Source organism: Dromaius novaehollandiae, chromosome 6 (genome assembly GCF_036370855.1).
Source record: "Dromaius novaehollandiae isolate bDroNov1 chromosome 6, bDroNov1.hap1, whole genome shotgun sequence".
NCBI lineage: Eukaryota > Metazoa > Chordata > Aves > Casuariiformes > Dromaiidae > Dromaius > Dromaius novaehollandiae.
In genome coordinates this window covers 28,838,019-28,858,589 of record NC_088103.1, presented here as the reverse complement: position 1 = coordinate 28,858,589, position 20,571 = coordinate 28,838,019, and the positions used below count along the sequence as shown (strand labels likewise).

At 37.8% G+C, this 20,571-nt stretch overlaps 1 protein-coding gene across 13 annotated transcripts in view; it reads left to right on the top strand.

Annotated features, from left to right (window-relative positions):
* The window catches only part of PANK1 (pantothenate kinase 1), a 50,839-nt gene extending 33,410 nt beyond the window's left edge, over positions 1-17,429 (top strand). For all 13 annotated transcript variants that reach the window (XM_064514021.1, XM_064514025.1, XM_026094119.2 and 10 more), the window contains 5 exons: positions 7,116-7,369; positions 9,759-9,935; positions 10,348-10,471; positions 15,143-15,268; positions 15,909-17,429. In XM_064514021.1, coding sequence (XP_064370091.1) covers positions 7,116-7,369; positions 9,759-9,935; positions 10,348-10,471; positions 15,143-15,268; positions 15,909-15,968 — 741 coding nt within the window. In that variant the 3' untranslated portion in view covers positions 15,969-17,429. The remainder of the gene's footprint in view (positions 1-7,115; positions 7,370-9,758; positions 9,936-10,347; positions 10,472-15,142; positions 15,269-15,908) is intronic.
* The last annotated feature ends 3,142 nt before the right edge of the window (positions 17,430-20,571 follow it).

Genomic DNA, 20,571 nt, shown 5'->3' with positions numbered 1-20,571 from the left:
GTGTACTGCAACACTTCAAGGGAAGTCTCTTTTAAAAAATTATTTTGGGAGATTGGCTGGGGTATTTTGCAGTGTAGTGCAATCAGTGGAGTGAAGTCATGCTTAAGCAGAGTGCTTTGCACAACTCTTCTTACAGCTATCCAATTCTACACCTTCTTTTAAAGCAAACATTACTTGGCTCAAACTGTAATATCTCTACAGTATTATAGAAGCAAAAGAAATACAATCTCTTATATGAAGGCTTGCTTGTTTATTATCTCTAGGAGGGCTAAGTGTCCTGGGTGCTGGCATTTAAATCGGCACACTTCGTTAGCTATTGTAATAGCAGCTGGCTATCTTGATGTGCTCTGCTGACTGTAAATTGGCATCGGACAACAGTTGCAGAATTGCTCCTTCAAAGCATTAAAATGTCTGTTTCACATACTTGATTACTCTAAGGTACCTGGAGGAATAGAGAACTAGTGCCAAGTCCAATATCCTGCTGTTGGAGTATTCCATATTATATAGTGCCTTATATGGCAGAGGCTTAAATGTTACTGTTTCTGTTACTTGGAAGCAACATGGAAAAACTGAAGTATGTTTGAGTGTTAATTACAGCAAAATCTGGTTAACTGCTAGCAGACTTATGGAACTATGATATATGTAACCTGCTGTTGTTCTAAACCTTTATTTTCCCACACACATGCTTTTAACAGTCATTTCTGTATTTATAAGTATTTCTAAATGCTTGCAAGTTTCTCAGGATTGCATAGATTTAAGACAAAAGGTTCAGCATATTGCAAAAGAGCATTCAAATTACAAAGTAACTTTTATTCTAAGATTGCAGCTGTTCTTCTTGTTAAAACAAACAAGCAAATACTCTGTTGCTGCTTGCCTATTACAGTATCTGATTCTGAATCTCTAAATAAGCTAAATAGGTCTGATATGGAAATCTCCATTGCTTTTGTAAAAATTAGTGGGAAGTTTCTTCTGTTTACCTGAAGTCCTTGCTCTCTGCCATAGAAAACCAACTAAATCTATAAGGTTTAGGTTTAAATGTCTAAGCGAGGTTTGACTGCCTGGCCTCCCTCTTTTGTGAATGACGATGATGGATAGGAGGAGACAGGCAGAAGTCTCTAGGGACTGTTTGGCTGCAGGCAATAATCAGTAGTCTGGCAAATTATTTGATTCACTCTTAAGATCTGAATGTTTTCCTTAAAAGTAGGAAAACTGACTGTATTCATTAAGCTACACCACAGAAGTAATTTTACCAGCCATATGGTTATACTTAATGCTCATTAAAGAGCATCAGTAAGTGATCCACTAAAAGGACTCTTTCTAGCTTAGGGATTTTTGTATTTTTTTCATCCCTTTCTGAATGACGGGCCTTTATGGCTGACTTTCTTTGTTTGCAGGTAGCAATGCTGTTGAGGCATGGATGAATCTGTCACCTAATTCTGATCATCCTCCCTCCTTCCTCCAACTGCTGTCACTTTGCATCTTCTGTAAATGTATAAGTAACATCACTTTTGTAAAACTGAAGAGTACCTGGGCATATTTGCTTGCTTACTTGTAATATAAATCTCTTATGATCTTTGCCTTTTCCATGGTAGCATGCATATTACTTTCACAAAAGTATGCTGTTAATATTATGAGGAACAAGTTCTTAGGCTGTCACTTAGTTTTGTACAGCAAGTCAATATAAAGAGTACATGGGGGAAGAGGGAGGAAAGAATGTCTGACTGGCTCTCCAGACCTTTATCTAAAACCTGCTATATTGCAAGATTTCTGTCAATTGCAATGGGTTGAAATTGGGATCTTTGTACTACCGTCCTGCGTAGGTTACTACAGATTCTGACTTGTCTTGATAGGATGTTGCTGCTGGCTTCAGTGGAAGCAGGGCCTGAGCCAAAAACTACTTAATGAAGGACTTTCATATATATGTGTGTGTATGCATGTGTATAACTTAAAAAAAAAAAAAAAAATCTGTTACCAACACAAACTTAAAACTCGGGTCTTGACCTTCCTCGTAACCTATAGAAAAATGCTTTAACAGTAACCGTGGCTGCTGGAGAATGTTTTCCTTGTACCAGTTATTAGCTCATTCTAAAGCTAGCTGTTGTGATATGAACTGAATGCCTTTGAATGACTTGTAGACTGTATTTACCTTCAGGCAAACTCTGTGTTGTTGGATAACAGTGAGCTGTATCTAACTCGAGGGTGGTGTAAAACTTTCAAGATTCTTGTTGACTCTCACTTGCTCAAGGAGGCTGGAAAGCTGCTGTATCGTACTGTCGTGTGGAGACTGGGCTGGAGTTAAAGTGGAATCCAGGGAATGGGTGAAGTAGCCAAGATACCTTCTGCCACTGCCAGCAGCTAGGAGACTCGTCAGAGGGGAATGGCGACAGCGAGCACGTGCTGCTCTCCCCTGTCAGGAGAGGAAAGGGATCCTTCCAACTAAGTGGCCAAGAAGGTGGAGCCTCTGAAGAGGATCCCAAACTAGTGCTTTTTCCCCAAAACTGGTGTAGAGTCTACCTTCTTTTCTGCCTGAGCGAATATGTTAGGTTGACCCCTTAGTTGTATTAGGTTTTGTTTTATTTGAATGTGAGTGGAAATTTCCCAGCCTCAGTATATGGGATGACCTGGGGAAAATACATCATCTAAACTAGAAAAGAACAGATTTAGAGAGATGTGAGTTTCTTTTTTTTTTTCTTTTTTTTTTTTTTCCCCCGAGATGAAGACAATCAAAATATAAAGAAAGCAAAGTGCATATTTATGAAAGTGGAGGAGAGGTAATGGGAGAGAGATGGAAGGAAAAGATAGACTATGAGCTATTATAAGAAGGAAAAACTGGAGCAAAGCCCAGAAGGGCTATAAAAGCCAGAGTGATATAATAAGCAAGGCTATTCTAACTGATAGTTAAAAACTTCCAAAATGTTACATCCATAACAGTTTCTTACAGAAATATTTTTCTTTGGAAGTTCAGGAGACAGGTGAACAGCTGTAACTCTTAACTGCATCTAGGTTCTAAAATTCCTGTTTTCTCCATAACTCAGTAACAGTTTAAAAATTCAAACTTTGTGAAATCTCTCATGAGCTGACGTTTCATTGAAGAGATGCATCTGTACCCATGCTGATCCACTAGGCATTTTTCCCCAACCCCTGCACGTATGTCATGGCTGCCCTCACAGCTCACCTCAAGAGGACTGAGCTGTGTCATGTTTTCGTTGCTGGAGTGGAAATATTTACTCACCCGTAAAAACACACAAATATGACCCATGTCTTTGACTTCTGTTCTCCCACACTTGAAAGAAGCAGCAAGTTAGTGCCAGGTTGTTTCTTGGCATCAAGGGTCTGTCCGCTGCCCTGCCGTGGTCACAGCAGTCGTGATCCTGCTAGGTATGAGTTACTTTTATAGTCTGATATCTGAATATAGCTAAAACTTATGTTTGGCATTATGTGTATACAAAAATCTTGAAGATGCAACTTTCTAGCACTTTTTGCAAGTTTACAGCAAGAGGCAGGCTTTCATTCTCCTTAAAACAGCATCTTTCTTTACATGGTAAGAGTGGGCCCTTTTCCATATCCTTTGAACTGACTCCGTTTCAGGAGTTACTGCTAAGGCATGAGCTGTCATGTGGCAGCATTCACTGCTGCTCTGCTGTGTGGTACCCAGTTGTACATCTGGTTGAAGTCCTGAGTTCCTGCTTTTGATGGTCCTGAAGAATTCCTTGAGGTCCTGTGTGTTCTGTTCCTTCCCCTCCTCTAGTATTTGAAAACAGTCTAAAATAAAGAGGAATTTTTAGGCTCTGGCCATAACACAGAAAAATCATTCCTTTAAAAAATGCATGTATGTTTTCCCTGTAACCGTTACAGGTTTTCCCTCTGGAGTCCTGCATGCTACTCTGTTCTGCTATTCTTTCTCTCATAGTACAACATCCTGACATAAATTTTTTTCTAGAGAGGCAACGTGGTGAATATAGCTGCAGGAGTGCAGAGCAGGAGAAGCTGAGCGCTGTGCTGTCTGTGCTCCTAGTGAGGGTTGTTAATGGTTGGAAAGCATCAGCAAATGCATTTTGTAACACCAGCTGGAGGAAATACGTCATATTAAAATGTATTTCTACATACAACTTCCATCTTTATTTTGTGTTTGTCACACAAACTTTAGTTTTTGCGAGGAGAACTGGTGCGAGTGGCTGAAAGATGAGGAGGAGCAAAACGTGGTAAGGTCAGGTGATGGCACCAGAAAAGAAATAAGCATACTCATAAATTAGTTATGATGTTTACAGGCACATCTATTCTGTGGTGCAGTTGAGCGGCTTGAGTCATTGTGAGCAGAGAATGAATAGAGAAAAGACAGTTTTATATGCAGTGAAAGGGACTGGCAATTCTGACCCCAACTCTATAATGGCTTCTCCTACGAGGCCGGGTAACTACGCTCCCTGCAACAGTGCCCTAGTTTGTGTTTAGAAACAAGAACAGTGGTAGCTCACTGGGCTATTTTGAGCCTGGGAGACTTAATGGCTAAAGAACTTAGGGTTCTCTGAAATGAAAGGTGGATCAGCGTGGAATACGGACGCTGATCTTATTCCCTCCGATAATGAGAAACAGAATGCTGTAGAACAGCTTGTCTGCTGCGAATATTGTATATGGAAAAAAAGCAATAATACCGCTTTTCTGCTTACTGGATATAAAATTTTGTTAAATTCTAGTATGATTAAATTCTAGTATGTCTCTTATACGTGAGAAATCAGACCTGATAAAGCTCCTATGGTTGGTGCTTGAAAGAAACATCCGTTTAGTTTCTTCTGTTCTTCCCCTGCAAAATTGCCAGGCTGACCTGAGAGTTTGTAGAAAGAAGGGTTTTGTCTGTGTTTCTGCATTGATACCGCGTTTTATTCTTAGATTTGGATTGATTTCCCTTTCTTTTCATGCTTTGTCACTCATGCTTACCTGTTTATTAAAGTGCAGCACTGAAGAGACAAAAGCAGCTTCTTCCTCTGTTTGGCTTAGGTGAGGAATAGAGGTTTTGACAGTAAGGGCCACAAATCTACTAATTCTTCTTTCATAAATAGCAGGGTTTTGTTTCATAGCATGTTTGTGCAGTGCTGAGTGAACAATGATCAGTAAGATTTGGAAATCACATGTGTTGGAAGAAAAAGTATTTTGTATCTTTCATTCGATAATGATATGCATAAGAATAAATGTGACATTGCTTTGTGTGCATCATATATCTATGTTAAATCATGTTTTTGTCATGCTGCATCTAGTTTGTGCAGTAGAATGATGAAAATGAGATTTTTATGGTGCATAACCTAGAAGAGGTCTTGGTTAGTCTGGAACCTTTACTTGTGTTTTGGCAAGCTATGTGCAACACTAAGGGTTTTTTTTTTTTAAATATGTACACACACCCACACACATACCCCTCCTCTAAGTACAGATGGCTTAGTGGACTCTATATCTCATTCTGAGAGAGAGTGCACAAAGTGTTTATTATGTTAATCCATTATATTGTATGTCTCTTGGTTGCAGTTCTTCCTGCTATTAGATGGGCAGGATACTGCTGAAATCCATGGTATTTGCAAAGCAGCCTTAAGATTTTTGTAACATTTCTTTAAAACACTTTTTTTCCTGTTTGCTTTCATTCTGTTTATGTGCTGGGCAAATAGCTTAAGTCTTTTTATGCTGTATTTCTGTAGTTGTAATTTGTGTAACAACTTGGTAACCAAGAAAAAAATACCTAGGAATTTCAACAGTTACAGTAGTAAAATACTGAAACAGGAAGCAATGATCTCCACTTTTATCTGTTGACAGGCAGGAGTCCTATGAATTACTGGGTCTGTTCTGCTGTTTTGAGTCTGCTTATATGGGAGGGGAAGGGAAAAGATTTAAATAGCTCAGAAGAATGTAACCTGTTGTCTATGTCTGTTCTACTAAAATATCTTTCCTCTTTATAGTAACTTAATATAGCTTCCAGAATTAAAAATAGGAGGTAGTTATAAAAATTATCTTGCAATATGAAAACCTCTGAGAACCATCTCTGCTTATGTAGTTCCTTCCTGTTCCTAACATCCCATTGCTTTTTCGGGTAGAGAGTGGAGTAGGTAAGACACACTGCCCAGGTGTGAGGATGCAGATGACCTCAGGATTTGGGTGGGTGATTTTTCTGGTCCCCACCTCCCATCTCCCTAACACAGCTCTAAACCCGGTGTCATCTGGAAAGGAGACTTCCTACAGGCTGTCATCATATCATATGATGACAGAAAGGGATGTGATTTCTAATTCTAGTAAATACAATGCTATGACAAGTAGACATGCCTGCTTAAGTACAGTCTTGGGCGATTCATGAGATCTCAAGGAGAAGGTCCTTTCTAAGTTCTTACAGTTGTTTTTTTTTTTGCCCTCTGTTACAATAATGTTATTACAAACAGTTTGTTGGGGCATGAACCTCAGGATATTTTTGCTTGGGGATTTTCATTGTTTTTCACCAAATATTGGGAATACTGGCTTTTTTCATGAGGCATTTTAAAGTATTTATCATAATTTTAAGAAATAGCTCTCTGCTTGTGAAATATTCTAGAAATGTGGTCTTTCAGGAGTGTTGCACTGCAAATTTAATGCCTATTAAGATAAAACCTGCATTTTGTAAAGCTTGAACTATCTTGTTGTTTACCTGAAGTTTCTTGATCTATTCTATTAAACGTTTCATTAAATTGCTGGGCAAGGTAGTTGGATTAGGAGTTAAGGCCCATTGCATTCTGAGAAATGCTAAAAGGTGCAGAGCACAGGTCCTCTTGCGTTAGGGATGAGGGGAAGGACATTTATTGCCTCAGACTGTTGGAGGGTAGGGGGAAGCTTCCCGGTCTGCTTGCAGAGCATGGAGTATCTTAAAGGCAAGGGAACCCAAGGCCAGTTCCGCACAGCATGTCACTGTTCTGGGAGTTACCTGTTGTTAGGCAGATGGCAAACTCCTTTTATTTGAGGCTTCATGCTTAGACAGATCTTTGTACTCTTTAAATTGCATAATGTGTTACTATTAAAGTAATCAAAGTGCTTCAGTGGAGCCTTTTGTCTTTCTCAGTGTTGTGTTGTACCAAGAGATGCTCAGTTATTAACTTGTTGTTGTTCTCTTCCAGATTGCTGATCTGCAACTCCATAAACTGGATGAATTGGACTGTTTGATCCAGGGCCTGCTTTATGTTGATTCTGTTGGTTTCAATGGCCAACCAGAGTGCTATTATTTTGAAAATCCCACGGATCCTGAACAGTGCCAGAAAAAGCCTTACTGCCTTGATAATCCATATCCTATGTTGCTGGTTAACATAGGCTCAGGGGTCAGCATCCTAGCTGTGTATTCTAAGGATAACTATAAGAGAGTCACAGGGTCCAGGTAAACTTAATCCTATGTATTTTTTTCCTTAATATTTTAATAGATTGTAGTCAGTGTGACTAGTAGGTGCAGCCCCAAATTGTGCTCATCTTTGTTTTTAGTAAAAGCCCACCAGTAGCAAGGCTGGAAATAGCCCAGGATCTCCTCTGAGCAGAGGAGTATGTCAGCAAAATTACTGCTCCATTCTACTTAGAGCTGCTTTTTTCTTCCTCTTGGTGTTCTTGTCTGCTTCCGATCTCTTGTGGTGAATTACAGAATAGAGCTGTTCCAGTAAATGAATCCACCCCTACCTTTAATCCCCCAGAACAGCCAGAGCAGTAAAATAAAAATGTTTGGGCTAAACTGAAACCTTTTGCTTGATGGTTAGGGCATGTATCCAGAATACAGGAGATCTTTGTTGGAATTACCTGCTACTACTGGATTTTGGCAAAGGAATCTTACTAGATCTCTCTCTTCCTTTACTGATTGCCCTATTCTTTGGACAGTGCTGGTAAATTAAGCAGTGCCAGGGTGAAAGACTAGAATTTGATTGTCTGTATTATTTCTTTGTCCTCAGCATAATTTCAGCCTGGGTCAGCTAGTAATCTCTGAAATAATTTGTGAGGTACAGCTGAGTTGGAATGGTCTCTGGCCTATACTCAGTAAGAGATTTAGATGTGATCACTCTGTTTTGGAAGCTGGGAATTCAACAGTGTGGATACAGAGCATCCCATGTCATTTGTCCTTGAGGTCTGAAAGCAGTCTGTTTAAATTTACTGGTATAGATGTGGCTGCTGTGGCCCTAGGGAACTGTTGTAGTTGGAGATAGGTCCATCCAGACTTAGTAGTAAAAATACTGATAAACCTATCCCACTTGCTGCTTGTACATGCAAACTGAATTGAAATGGTTCATTTTAGAAACCTTGGGAAAAAAGATTTAGACTTCTTTTATTTTGAAAAAAGAATAATCAGAAAACAAAATAACCCTCCCCTTTGAAAACAGCAACCACAGCAGCTCTCTGGATTTGCTAGCCCCTTCCAAAGTTGCATTTTTTTCTTCAGTCCTTGGTGTATACTAATGAAATTTCACCTGTATCCTGCACATGACTGCATATATCTTTGTCAGAACTGTAGGCATAAACTTATGTTCTGTATACAACAAAAGTGAACACAAGTTGAAGCTGAGAGGCCTTCATTTTCCTGCAATTCTGGTGTTTTTTCAAGCATAGCCCTTTTGATATCTATAGATATGCTTCTAATGCTTTGCATTACAGAAGGAAAATTGTAACTGCAGTGAGTTGTTGACTCATTGTAGATGATAAAATCAATATTGTTTGTGGCTGACGTGCAGAGCTTCCTACTACTTAGTGAATATATCGTATTGCTATTAGAAGTGTTCTGAAAAATACTCATAATCTAACAGCACTGACTGAATGGTGTTTGTAGGTAGCCCCCCTGTGTTTTTCATGGAGTGCAAATGAAGTATCTCATTTGAGATTTGTTGGTCCTCTTGTTTTTACAGTGACTGCAATCGGCGCAACCGCAATCAGTGCAAATAAACTAACTTTCTCAAAGGTGATAAGAGTGAGGAAGGATGCAGAGGGGATAGATAGGAAAGTTCAGTACAACCATTGTTCTCAGCCCAGTTGACTGCAGATAATGATTTTCAAGTCTGTTGCACTGATGCTTTCCAGAAGCACTGAACCTGTGTAACTTTTTATTAAGCTAAAGAAGTTTGTATTTGTTGAGACTAAAGGGTCTAAAGTAGAATTCTAATGAAAGAAGTTAGCAACTTATTATGCATAGTTGAATGCTCACTGCTAAATTTATGTAATCAGTAAGTATTGTACATATTTGTACTTGAGCTTGTTGAAGGTTTCAAGTAAACTGATTATTCCTTCTTCAGGGCTCCCTAGAAGGCTGTGACATTTAAGGTTGATGCTGGTCTTTTAGAAGGAACCAACCAAACTGCTTCCCACTGCTGGCTAGGGGGATATGGTCTGTCTTGGCTGCTTACCTCTGCATAGATATTTAGTTTTAGTTGCTGGTGGTTCTTTTATCCCTGACTCAAGTTATCTGCTGGCTACATATTCCTAGCCACAGAAAACTTGCTAGAGTGCTACAAATAGCAAACTGGTGACTAGTGAGTGGGATTGGACCATATTCTTAGCTGTCCTTTTATTTGGCATGATTTCTTCCTTTTAAATATTAGGGACTTAAGAATATTTCAGTTAGAGCCACACTATTGTTAAACAGAAACTCAATATAGGGTGTCTCTCTTCACTTCCCTAAGGTAGGAGCTGCAAGGTCATGATGGGTAGCTGTGTAGAATGTGTTGAAAACAGGGGTCTGAACAGCTCTGGAAAATGCTACTTCAGGCTGCTGGTCTCAAAGAATTATGCTTTTCTAGTCTTGGAGGTGGAACATTCCTGGGCCTGTGCTGTTTGCTGACTGGCTGTGAGACATTTGAAGAAGCATTAGAAATGGCTGCAAAAGGAGACAGCACCAATGTGGATAAGCTGGTGAAAGATATTTATGGAGGAGATTATGAGCGATTTGGCCTTCAAGGATCTGCTGTAGCCTCAAGGTACTTGTTAATTCAGTTGTTTTTAAAGAGTTCCAGGGAAGTTTACTGCACATGCTGAACTAAGTGCGTAATCCTTGGACTATGTACTATGTCCATGTGAAAATGTCGCCCTGGTGTATCAAGTGGCTTGTGCTTAGGATCTCTCACCTACATTCTACTTTTTTTTTTTTAAACGGGTATAAGCAATACTTAATATAATTTGCTTCCATTTAAATTACAGTTACTTTAGAATAGGTGTCTTTGATCACTGTTTTGTCCTTACAGTGAGATCCCTTCTCACGTGTTCCTCTTTTTGCCTCAAGTCAATGAATATCAAATCCAAGCAAAACCTCTTACTGAAATAATTAAATTTCTAGGGGCATTTAACACTCTTAAATACTTCATATTAAAAGGAGTGATCTTCCTCACACAGCTTTGGCCATATGATGAGTAAAGAAAAGAGAGATTCCATCAGTAAAGAGGACTTGGCCAGAGCTACTTTGGTCACCATCACCAACAACATAGGTTCTATTGCTCGCATGTGTGCATTGAATGAGGTAAGATGGCATATTTACTATGAGCTTAAAACCTTTGCAAACAACACAATACAGATATCAGAATTAAAAAATGCTGATTGCTGGTATAGTAGTTACATGGCTGGCCTTGATAAAGATGCATATGTTTAATGCTGGGTCCTAACAAAGGTAGAGAAGAAGAGAAAGCTTTACTATAAAGCTATCCTTGAACAATTGGTGCCTCCAGGTGTCCAGTTGCTCTCAAGCTGTAAGATGTGGATATTAATGTCTTTGTAATCCAAATCAATACTCTTAGTCATCTCTTAGCTATTAACAGATCTTATTGTTCCATGAGAGATTTAAAAAAAAAAAAAAAAAAAAAAAAAGGCATTTGCTCAGGCTTTTGCTTGGTCTGCTCTTCTCACAGCTTGATGAATTAGAATTGTCTAGGTTTTGATGTGCATGAGATCCATTATACTGGGTGAGAGAGAAGAGAAATATAGTTCAGTGCCCTGTCTCAAACTCCTATTGGATGCTTGTTACATTCTTTTCCTTAAGCTTGAGAACTGTGGATGGACTGTTTCATTAATACACCTTTTCGGCTTCCAGCAGCAAAAATCAAGGGACTTCTTTTGAGCTGGAAGTTGCATCTTTCGATACGTGTGATAATGAGTCACTTTGATCTCCAAACTTATGTAATCTTCTTTTTGAATATATTCATGTTTTTAGCACCACAGCATTCTGTGGTGAGAGGAAAAAGTGTTTCTACTGTCAAAAAAGGAGGGAAAAAAAAAAAAACCCAAAAGCCAACCTCTGATACCTGATGATTCTATTGGGTGCCATCTAGTATTTTGCTTTATGAGAAATAGTAAATCATTTATCACTGGTCCTCTTTTGTGGTGGTTTTTTAATTATTTTTTATATCTAAACCTTTTGCCACATCTCCCTCTTTCTTTTTTCAGGACAAAATGATATGGTACTTGTAGTCTCCTCCTCCTATGGAAGACATTGTATCTCTTTTCCACTCTTTCATTTTGTCCCTTTAATCTTTTTATAGTTCTAATTTTAAGACTGAATGATCAGATCTTCATGCTGTATTCAGAATGTGCTGGTGCTTGAATTTAGGCAATGGCATATTGATGAATTCTGTGTTACCACTTCCTTTACCAACAGTTTTTAATGCTTGGTTTTTGTCTTTGCCACTGAGAATGGAGCTCATTTTTGAGAAATCATCTACAGTCCCTCCACAGTCCTTCCTGAGTGATAATGGCTAACTTAGAGTCCATCCCTGTGTCTGAATACTGATCGAATGTCTCTCCCTCTGGCCTCTTTCCATTGTCTTTTTAATCTAGATTTTATCTGCCATTTTTTATTACTTAGTTACTCAGTATTATAGGACTCTTCAGCATTGCTTTGCTGTTCATTTTTAATTTTGACTCTCCTGAATAACTTTGTATGTCAATAAACGTTATCACTGTGTTGCTAATCCCCCTTTCTAGAGTACTTTTTAAATATGTCCAACAGCACAAATCTCAGCGTGTGCCCCTATCAAACACCACTGATAACCTCCCTTCATTGTGAAAAGTGGCTACATACGGTTTCTTTGGCAGTTTGACTTTTTCAGTCATGATGATTCTCTTTCAATGTTCTCTTTGCTTTCAGCTTCTTTACAGTGTTGCCTTGTGGCATGGAGTTCAAGCAGCATTGTACAGGGCTATCAAAGCATGGAGAGTTTCAGCAGGGAACCACATGTGATGCATTCAGAGGAGGAAATGGGCCGCTAATGTAACTCTAATGCTTTTGAGTCATTATGAAACAAACTTAACATTTTTGTTTTGTGGACAGGCTTACTTAAAAACTGGACATAATCCATAGAATTTCATGGAGGAATGTGGTTTGATATGCTAAGTATCCTTCATTTCCCAGTCCATGTCAAAATAGGTTTTCTTCAAAACTTTAGCAGTAGATTCTTCTGTAGCTTGAGAGGAAAAAAATCTTTTTTGTAGCTTTGTTTTACTGAAAAATTTCAAACATGATACTTCATTTAAGGTCATCAGTAAGGCAAAGCTACTCACTTCTAGTGATTCAGCTAATCTTCATATAGCTTGTGCTCAGAAAAAAGAAATGCTATTGTTCCACTTAGATAATTTAGATAACTAAATTGTATTTGGGAGATTTTGCTCTGACTCTCACCAAGCTTGATGATTGAAATGCCCAAAAAGGATTTGGATGCTTAAACACCAGTTGACTGTGATATAGTCTTTTGTGGAGTATTGCGTGTGTTAGGTTAGAATTATGGTGAAGCTCACTTTAGGTTCTTTGACAAAATCAGTTTATGACCTGAAGTATGAGTTTTGATAACTCTTTTTTCAATGATTGCAGCTTTAATATTGTGTTGAAAATGACTTGCATATGTTCAGGAAAAGAATGAGGCTGGGGAATAAGTGAAATATTCTGTCTACAGAGCTTCAAAGCTAAATTTGCTTGCACAAAGTTGGCAGTAGGGTAGAAAAATTCCATAGTCTGAAACCATTTGGCTACACATCATTTGAAACAGTCTGTCCTAGGCACAATAGACTACATAAAGAAAACCAATATCCCTGGCTTATATTTTTCATACTGGCAGAGCGTGCAAGCTGCATCCGAGCAAGGCTTCTTGCAAAAATAAATTGTACAGGATTTTTTTATTGCATTATTGATAGAGACTTCACTCTCTGATTAAATTGGCACAAATGTATGTATGCTGTATCTTTCTACTGCAGGGTAGTTGAACAATTTAATAAAACCCAACAAAGTGGAAAAGCGCATGTCTCTTCTAGGATGTTGTAATTTGATTAGCTTAAGTATGCCTTTCACCACCAACCCTTCATCAGTTTGACTTCTGCCTTTCAGCTTTGAATATTTCAGCTGTGAACAATCTAAAAGGAAAATTAGCAAGACTATTCTTAAGAGATAAAAGTAGCATTCCTTTATTTTCTATCTAGTGAAAAATGCTAAAGCTGTTTTCTGTTCTGTTCCAAAATCTAGGTAATTTTACGTCTTTAACAGAATTTTTAATCTAACCAAGAAATGCTGGAAAACCAAATTGCTATGGAATTTGCATGTTGATACACATTCTGCTATCCTAGTAGATAGATATGACTAGTATTTTTAGATTTAACATTCTTAGTAATTGTTATGCTCAATGATAGGTATTACTTGCTTGAATTTCTGAGAAGAGTAGCTTTGCGTGTATGTTGAGCAAGAAGAAATTTTGAGAATGAAATTTAAATACAAGTTCAATGCAATTTGCTGGTATTGCATTATAGAAAATTAACTAGTTGTGTTTGTATCTCCTTTGTCAGAAATGACTTGCAGAGCCAAAAACCGTGCTGTCAGAGGATGTGAAGTGCTCTTACCCTTGTTTGTTTAATAGCAGCTTTTTGAAATTTCATAAGTCCTCATTTCCAGCCATATAAGTTTCAATATAGCCACATTCCTATAATGTGAATGCATGCTGATGTAGCTGCGGTCTAAGTGGATAGATGACTATAAACCTGAATTATTTAAATAATGCTTTTGTTTTGCTGTGTTTAGTCTGAGAAGGACAATCAGATATCTGACTTAAAGTTGTTAGATACTAAATGAATTATTGCATCTGGGTGTCAGCACTCTTCAGTTCTCAGTGTTCAGGTGAGGATATTCTGTGTAATATGTAAACTATGTGGTAGTGGACACTACAAAACTGCTGTCTGTGCTAAAGTAATTGCTACAGAGCCAAGTGTTAGACTTTATAGAGCTATATGACTCAAATGAGGTAACACTAAGTAATTGTAGTGTCTAGGCAGGTTTTTTGCTGGTATTTTTCAGCTGAAGACACTTGAAAATGTTTCTAGGGTTCCCCCAAGACTCCTGTAAAAGCTTATGCCTCCAGGGTTTGGCCTCCTACTGAATTTTCTGCACCAGTTCTAGTGTGTGGTGTGCATCATGTGGTGCACCAATTCTGAATGCAAGTGCGTCCATTTTTTGTGCATCCTAGACAAAATTGGCTTTGGTAAAACAGTTATGGGCACCGTATAAGTAACGAAATTCATGGCAACAGGCAGTGATGTGCTCAAAGGAAAGGCGCTCTCACTGATGGTGTAGCACCAATTGTTCAAAAAGACCTTAAGCTTCTATATGAAAACTGAGTTCAAGTTAACTCTGAAAAAAGGGAATGCAATACATGTTAAGTATTATCTTGGCTTTTTTTTTTTTTTTTAAATGGGACCAATGTTCAGATAATAGATAGTGAAAGATCCCATCTCTAAGGTAATTCTTCTCAGATACACTTCAGAGGCTCTCCATGTGGATTTAATGATCACGTTGATGCCTGGAAGGTTGCTTCATTTAACAAGCAGGATTAATAGATGCCTTTCAATGCAACCACATCACACACAGACAAAGAAAAAAACATAATGCTCCATGTGATGGGAAGATCATGGGCTTTTAAGTAAATAGTCACTGTCTGTGATACCAGCCTCTCACCCTGTCCTTGGAATAAAACCTCTTTTCTGTTGCCAGATCTCTTCCTGGCAGTCAGTAGCTACAATTCTTGAGCTTTTTAGTTTGGAGAATTGAAATGTAACCCAAAATTCCCAGTTTAACTTTTTAATGTAGCCTGAAGTACATGTTGAGTGAGAATAATAGCATAGTTGAATCTAATCTTTGCTGGTCTGCTTTTCAATTTTACAGAACATCGACAAGGTGGTATTTGTTGGAAACTTTCTCAGAATTAATATGGTTTCTATGAAGGTGCTAGCATATGCTATGGATTATTGGTCCAAGGGACAGCTGAAAGCTCTATTTTTGGAACATGAGGTAAGGAAATGTATGTTAAACTTACCTTTTTTGTAAGAAAAAAAAATCTTGTGGTTCTTAACTGGTGAAATTAAAAGGGAGAATTTCAGTGGCATCACCTAGAAGAGAAAGCACAAACTGAATATTGCATAAGTATCACTTAATTACAAGCTCATTTGAAAATACCGTATGTTAACTCTGACTTGATTACAAATCTTGCAGTATTTATTGCTAAAATTGCACATCTGTTACCTCTGCTCCCTCACCCTACTGCCTAATCCTGTTCTTCTGTGGATACAGATCAGCCTCAACTAGAGTGAATTTTTTCTAAGCGTAGTCTTGAGGTGACAATTAAATGGATATGTTCATAATGGAAGCTGCCCTGCCTCAATACAGTGTCATTACAGTGATACTGTAATGTCGTCTTTTTTGACAGATTTGGAGAACTGTGTAAGACTACTTTTGCTATAACGTTCTTCCATGTACATAAGCAAGATCAAATTAAATCATAATTCAGATACAGAAAACACTTGGCATAGGGTGGCATATCTTGCAGACAATGTGTCTTTAATTGCTTTACCAGAACTGAAGGCCTTACATGGTCATGTTTGTGTCTTATTTTGGAATTTGATTGGATTTGTTTTCTTTGCCTTGTTTGTAGGGTTATTTTGGAGCTGTTGGGGCTCTTCTAGAATTGCTTAAAATGACAGATGATCAGTGATAAAGCTGATCAAAGAGATCACTACTGCAGATGCTGCTGGATGAGAGTGAAAGCCACTACAAGGATGGAAATGAAGCCATTATGGTAGTTCTACCTGCTGGATTTGTAAATAATTTAAAATCCTTTTAGCTGATCTTTAACTTCTGGGTTTTGAGCTTATACTTCAAAATTCATACTGGGAATAACAAGATTTTTTTCTGTACACTGTCTTTTTTAAGGGGAAATATGTGCAACGTGGCCAAACATACAGATTTTATGGATTTATTTTAAAAGGTGGATACTGTTTAATGTAGGACCTGTACTATGAGGCATCTGCTTTTCTTCTGGGGTTTACTGATTAGTGTGGTAATTTTAACTTCATTTAGTAATCACTCTAGGAGATTTTTTTATCTTATATTTTCATGACGTTTCATGATTTGTTCTTGGTTTCAAATGAAACTGCAAAGCTGATGCGTTTTACTGTGAAAACTAGTTATTGATTTGTTGCCTTTCCTTTGTTAGATGAGACACCTTTCCCCTCCCTCCCCCCCCAAGCAAAAAAGATGTCAAGCTTTCTGTGACTGTGGGTTTCTTCTGGCAAGGCTGCAAGAAAACCTGAGTGGGAGGCATTTAAAATCCTAATTTTTCAGTAGTCATGTGACTTAAGAACAGGAACAGGCTGCTAATTGCTTTTGCAGTATTAATTCTCATTTATATTATTGAAAACTTTAAACAAGATGGAAACTAAAACTTTAATTATTGGGTCGACACTAAAATGAAATCTTGTTTCTATTGAAAATCTCTCATCTATGTAAAAAGTTCTGTAGCACAGATGTTATTTATATGGTACATGCTTGGTATTAGATGACAAAGGGAGACTGCTTCCATTTATTTGAAGACTTCTCTGTAGTCTGCAGTTTTTAACTTCATCTTAATCAAAAACAACTGATAACTGCATTATTCAAATCAATGATTTCTAAAATTGGAAAAATACAGTCATGTATTTTCTGTTTTTAAGCTAATGTTAATTTTTCCTCCACTTAGTGCCCCCAAGGGCACTAAGGTTTGAGTATTTATTCCAATACATTATTTTCAACACTTTTTTTGATTTGTGGACCTCTGGATTTTTCCAGTTTAATCGAGACCCATTGGAAATCTATATGCTTAGGTTGCTTCTTTATAGCATGTATCAACTTGCTCTTCTTAGACACCTCAAAGGCTCACAAATCAGAGGCTGAAAACCAATCTGTAAATGATTCTGTCTTGCAGACCTGTATGTGGTGTCACATAATGTTAAGGGCTCATCAGAGGAACAGTATAAAATTCACACACATGTATTATCCAATATATTTTTTGAAGGGTGGTGATTTCGTTTCTGGATTAGTCATTAATTTCCATATCTCCCAAATGTTGAAGTAAATTCATATTAACCGAAGTGTTAACTTGTCTGACAGAAATAAAAACCACTACCGTTTGAAGGTTTTAATGCATCTGTGGAATTCATTTCTCAAAATTAATTATGTGGAACACATAACACTTTTGTGACATTTCTGCTGTGTGACATGTTTATTTCCATGATCATTCATTGGTACTTGACTTTTTTTTTTTTTTTTTTTTTTTAAACCCATTGTTACATTGCTTTGGTCTTTGAGTCTTTCTGCCTGTTAAAAGTTGACTTGTTTGTAGATGATAAACTACAACATGAGAGTATTAACATGCTGTAGTTAATCTTTCATGTAACATTAAGCTTGAGATAAGTGGGGAAAGTTCTGCTCAGTGCTTCTAATTTTTCATCAACAAGATGAAACTTTTATTAAGCTTATTTGTTAAGCTGTACCTGCAAGTAAAGGGTGGGTAGGTTTCTTTGAATATTCAGAGGGAACAAAACTGTATGTACAATGTCGTATGTATAGCTGTTTCAGTTTCCAGGAATATTGGAGAGAGTGATCTGTGACCTTTGAAGTACGATCTTTGGTCAAAGAATCTTCCACTGACACTGATTTCAGGACAAGGTAATTCTGGACTTCTAGCAGTAGGTGGTAAAATACTTGTAAACATTCTTTCCCTTTGGAAAAGAGTTTTTGTTTTCCCTTTTTTTATATACTAGACAAGAATCGTAGACCTCTAAGTTCATTTGGCGTGCAGTTCTTTGTTCCTTCGTAAAGCTTTAATATCCTACAGCACATGATGCACTATGCTGCAGCTTAGTTATTTGTGTGGCAATGCAAATCGTAAGCATTACTGATGTTCTTGTAGAAGGACATGTTTGAAAACTGAACACATTTCAACAATCGTTACTAAAGAAAAAGATTTTAGCTGGATATATGAAGAATTGCTTGCTTGCTACTGACCTCTTTTTTCCCCTTGAATGACACTGCCAAAAAAATAAGGCAGATTTACTAGTGGCTGCTCTTGTGCAATGGATTGTGATCTTCCCCTGCACTGAAGCAGGGGAGAATACATAGGCCTTGGAGCACACAAAAGGATGAGACATGGAAGTTCTCCCCGCCGCCTCCTGCTGATGCTGTCTTCAACTGGCTTGTTCAATCTGATCGTTGTCTATACTCCATGGCAGGAATACTCCCCTTTAGGGAAGGGGGACTGTCCTTCTGAAACAATTACTACAACTTTGCTGAACAATCAGGTTGCTGTCAGGATGCGGGGGCTACTTACCAACTTCCTTTTTTCTGTCCACCAATTTAATCTGGCCTGCATCAGTGTGCTCTGATCTTGCCTAGCAAAAGTCAGATGAGCATCATCACTTTTTCTTGTGCTTTGAGCTAGAATGGTATAAGGAGGAGTTTTCTTCAGATACCATTGTGCTAAGTATCATATATGGCAATGTGCAGACATGTCAAAGTAATGAAGACATAGTGCTGATTATGCAGATCGTGCTTAAAAAAATCTTTAGAGCCATGATTTTCTATGGATGATTTCTGTTTGTCAAAACAACCACTGTTTCTTTGTAATCAGTATTTTTAAAATGCATACATAATTCTTGTATATCAAAGCAGGAAATCAATGTGCATAATTTTTGCAAACTATCTTTGATGCTAATGTTTTAACCAGATTTTAGAATCTTAGAAGTAACTGCACTTCTGCTGATAAACAGTAGAGGGAGGCATAACACCAATGATGTAAAGGTGCTTTACTAAAGAGGTGATGCTCATAGCTGTTTGCACTTCTTCAGAGAAAGATTGCACCTTTTTCTCCCTGGCCTGTTCCTGAAGGGAATTTCATATGGAATATCTACCACTTGGATATTCTGGTCCTCTTAGCATTAAACTTATGTGGAGGAAGAATATAATGTTAAGAAATATGAAAAAAACCATCTATTTTAAGACAAACCTTCTGGTCCACAAAAAACAAATCTGAAATCCTGACAAATCATTCAGGAAAATACATAAATACACTATGCAAGATGCATAAATTTAGACTGTGTGGTTAAAGAAGGAAAGCACAATTCTGGTTGCCCTAACATTAGCTGTAGAAAGGATTCTAGGGATTGTAAGGTAAGTTAGAACAGCTGTGATTAGGAGAAACACAAAATGAGACTTTAACTTTAGAAGTCTGGTTTGAAATTTGAAATGGCTAATATGTCAGTTGCCATAGTTAAAAGAATGGAAAAAATGCTTTAAAATATGTACCACATATGCATATTTTTGGTTGGGAAAAACATTAGTAAACTGAATGAATAGACAGGAGAGTTAAAAGAAATGGCGAAGTAGGAGGAATCAAGAGTCTGGTGTAAGAGTATAGTTGTAGTAAGTAAAATTCTTTCCTGAAGGATAAAAGTCTACCGCAACATTAGTTCTTTATTACCTTGAAATCTAGTCTACTTCCCTACCAGCGCCATCTTGTGAATCTGCTAGTATTGTAATTTTGATGTTTTCCTTTAAGCTTTGCCTTCATCAGTCCCAGCTTTTGTTTTGCTCCCATGTATCTCCTCCATGATTACGGTAGTGCACAGATAACGGTGTGATTGATTTCTAGCACTATTCCAATATTTTTGCCGTAGAGGAGCACTTTAGAGCATTGCTGTTGTCTTGAATTTTTCAGTTGTGTTTTGTATCCAGTTGCTCTCTGCAGTCTTTTGGTTGGGAGGGTTCTTTGCCTCATTTCTTCCTACAGAGGTATCTGAAGGGCCTAAAAGCAGTTCAAGAGTTTTATTCTGTTAAATAGATGAACCAAAGCAATATAGGCTTTTCTGCAACTGGTATAGACTGGAATTTTGAGCAACCTAAGCTCTGTTGCACCACTGTGGAAGAGTTATACCTAGAACCTAGAGATACCTGGATCTGTGAAACTGTGTTTTGAGAGTGGGGAGGGGGGAGGAGCAGACCGACCTGAGGAGTGAGTTTGAGATTGTTTAATATGTATTCAAAGTACTTGTTTCCACATAAATTTGTGAGACCTCTTAACAAGCCAGGCTGTTTTAATCATGTAGCTTCTCTTTCTTAAATATGCTAAGTAATTATTAATCTAAGTTGAAGCAGAAGAGTGGGGTTCCTTGCTTTCAATTCTGATGGCTTGTACCAAGTTCCACTTCTTTTGAACTCAAACACTTGTTCTTACTGAAACACATCCCATCCCCCTCACCACCACCACCCCTAAAAAAGCCCAA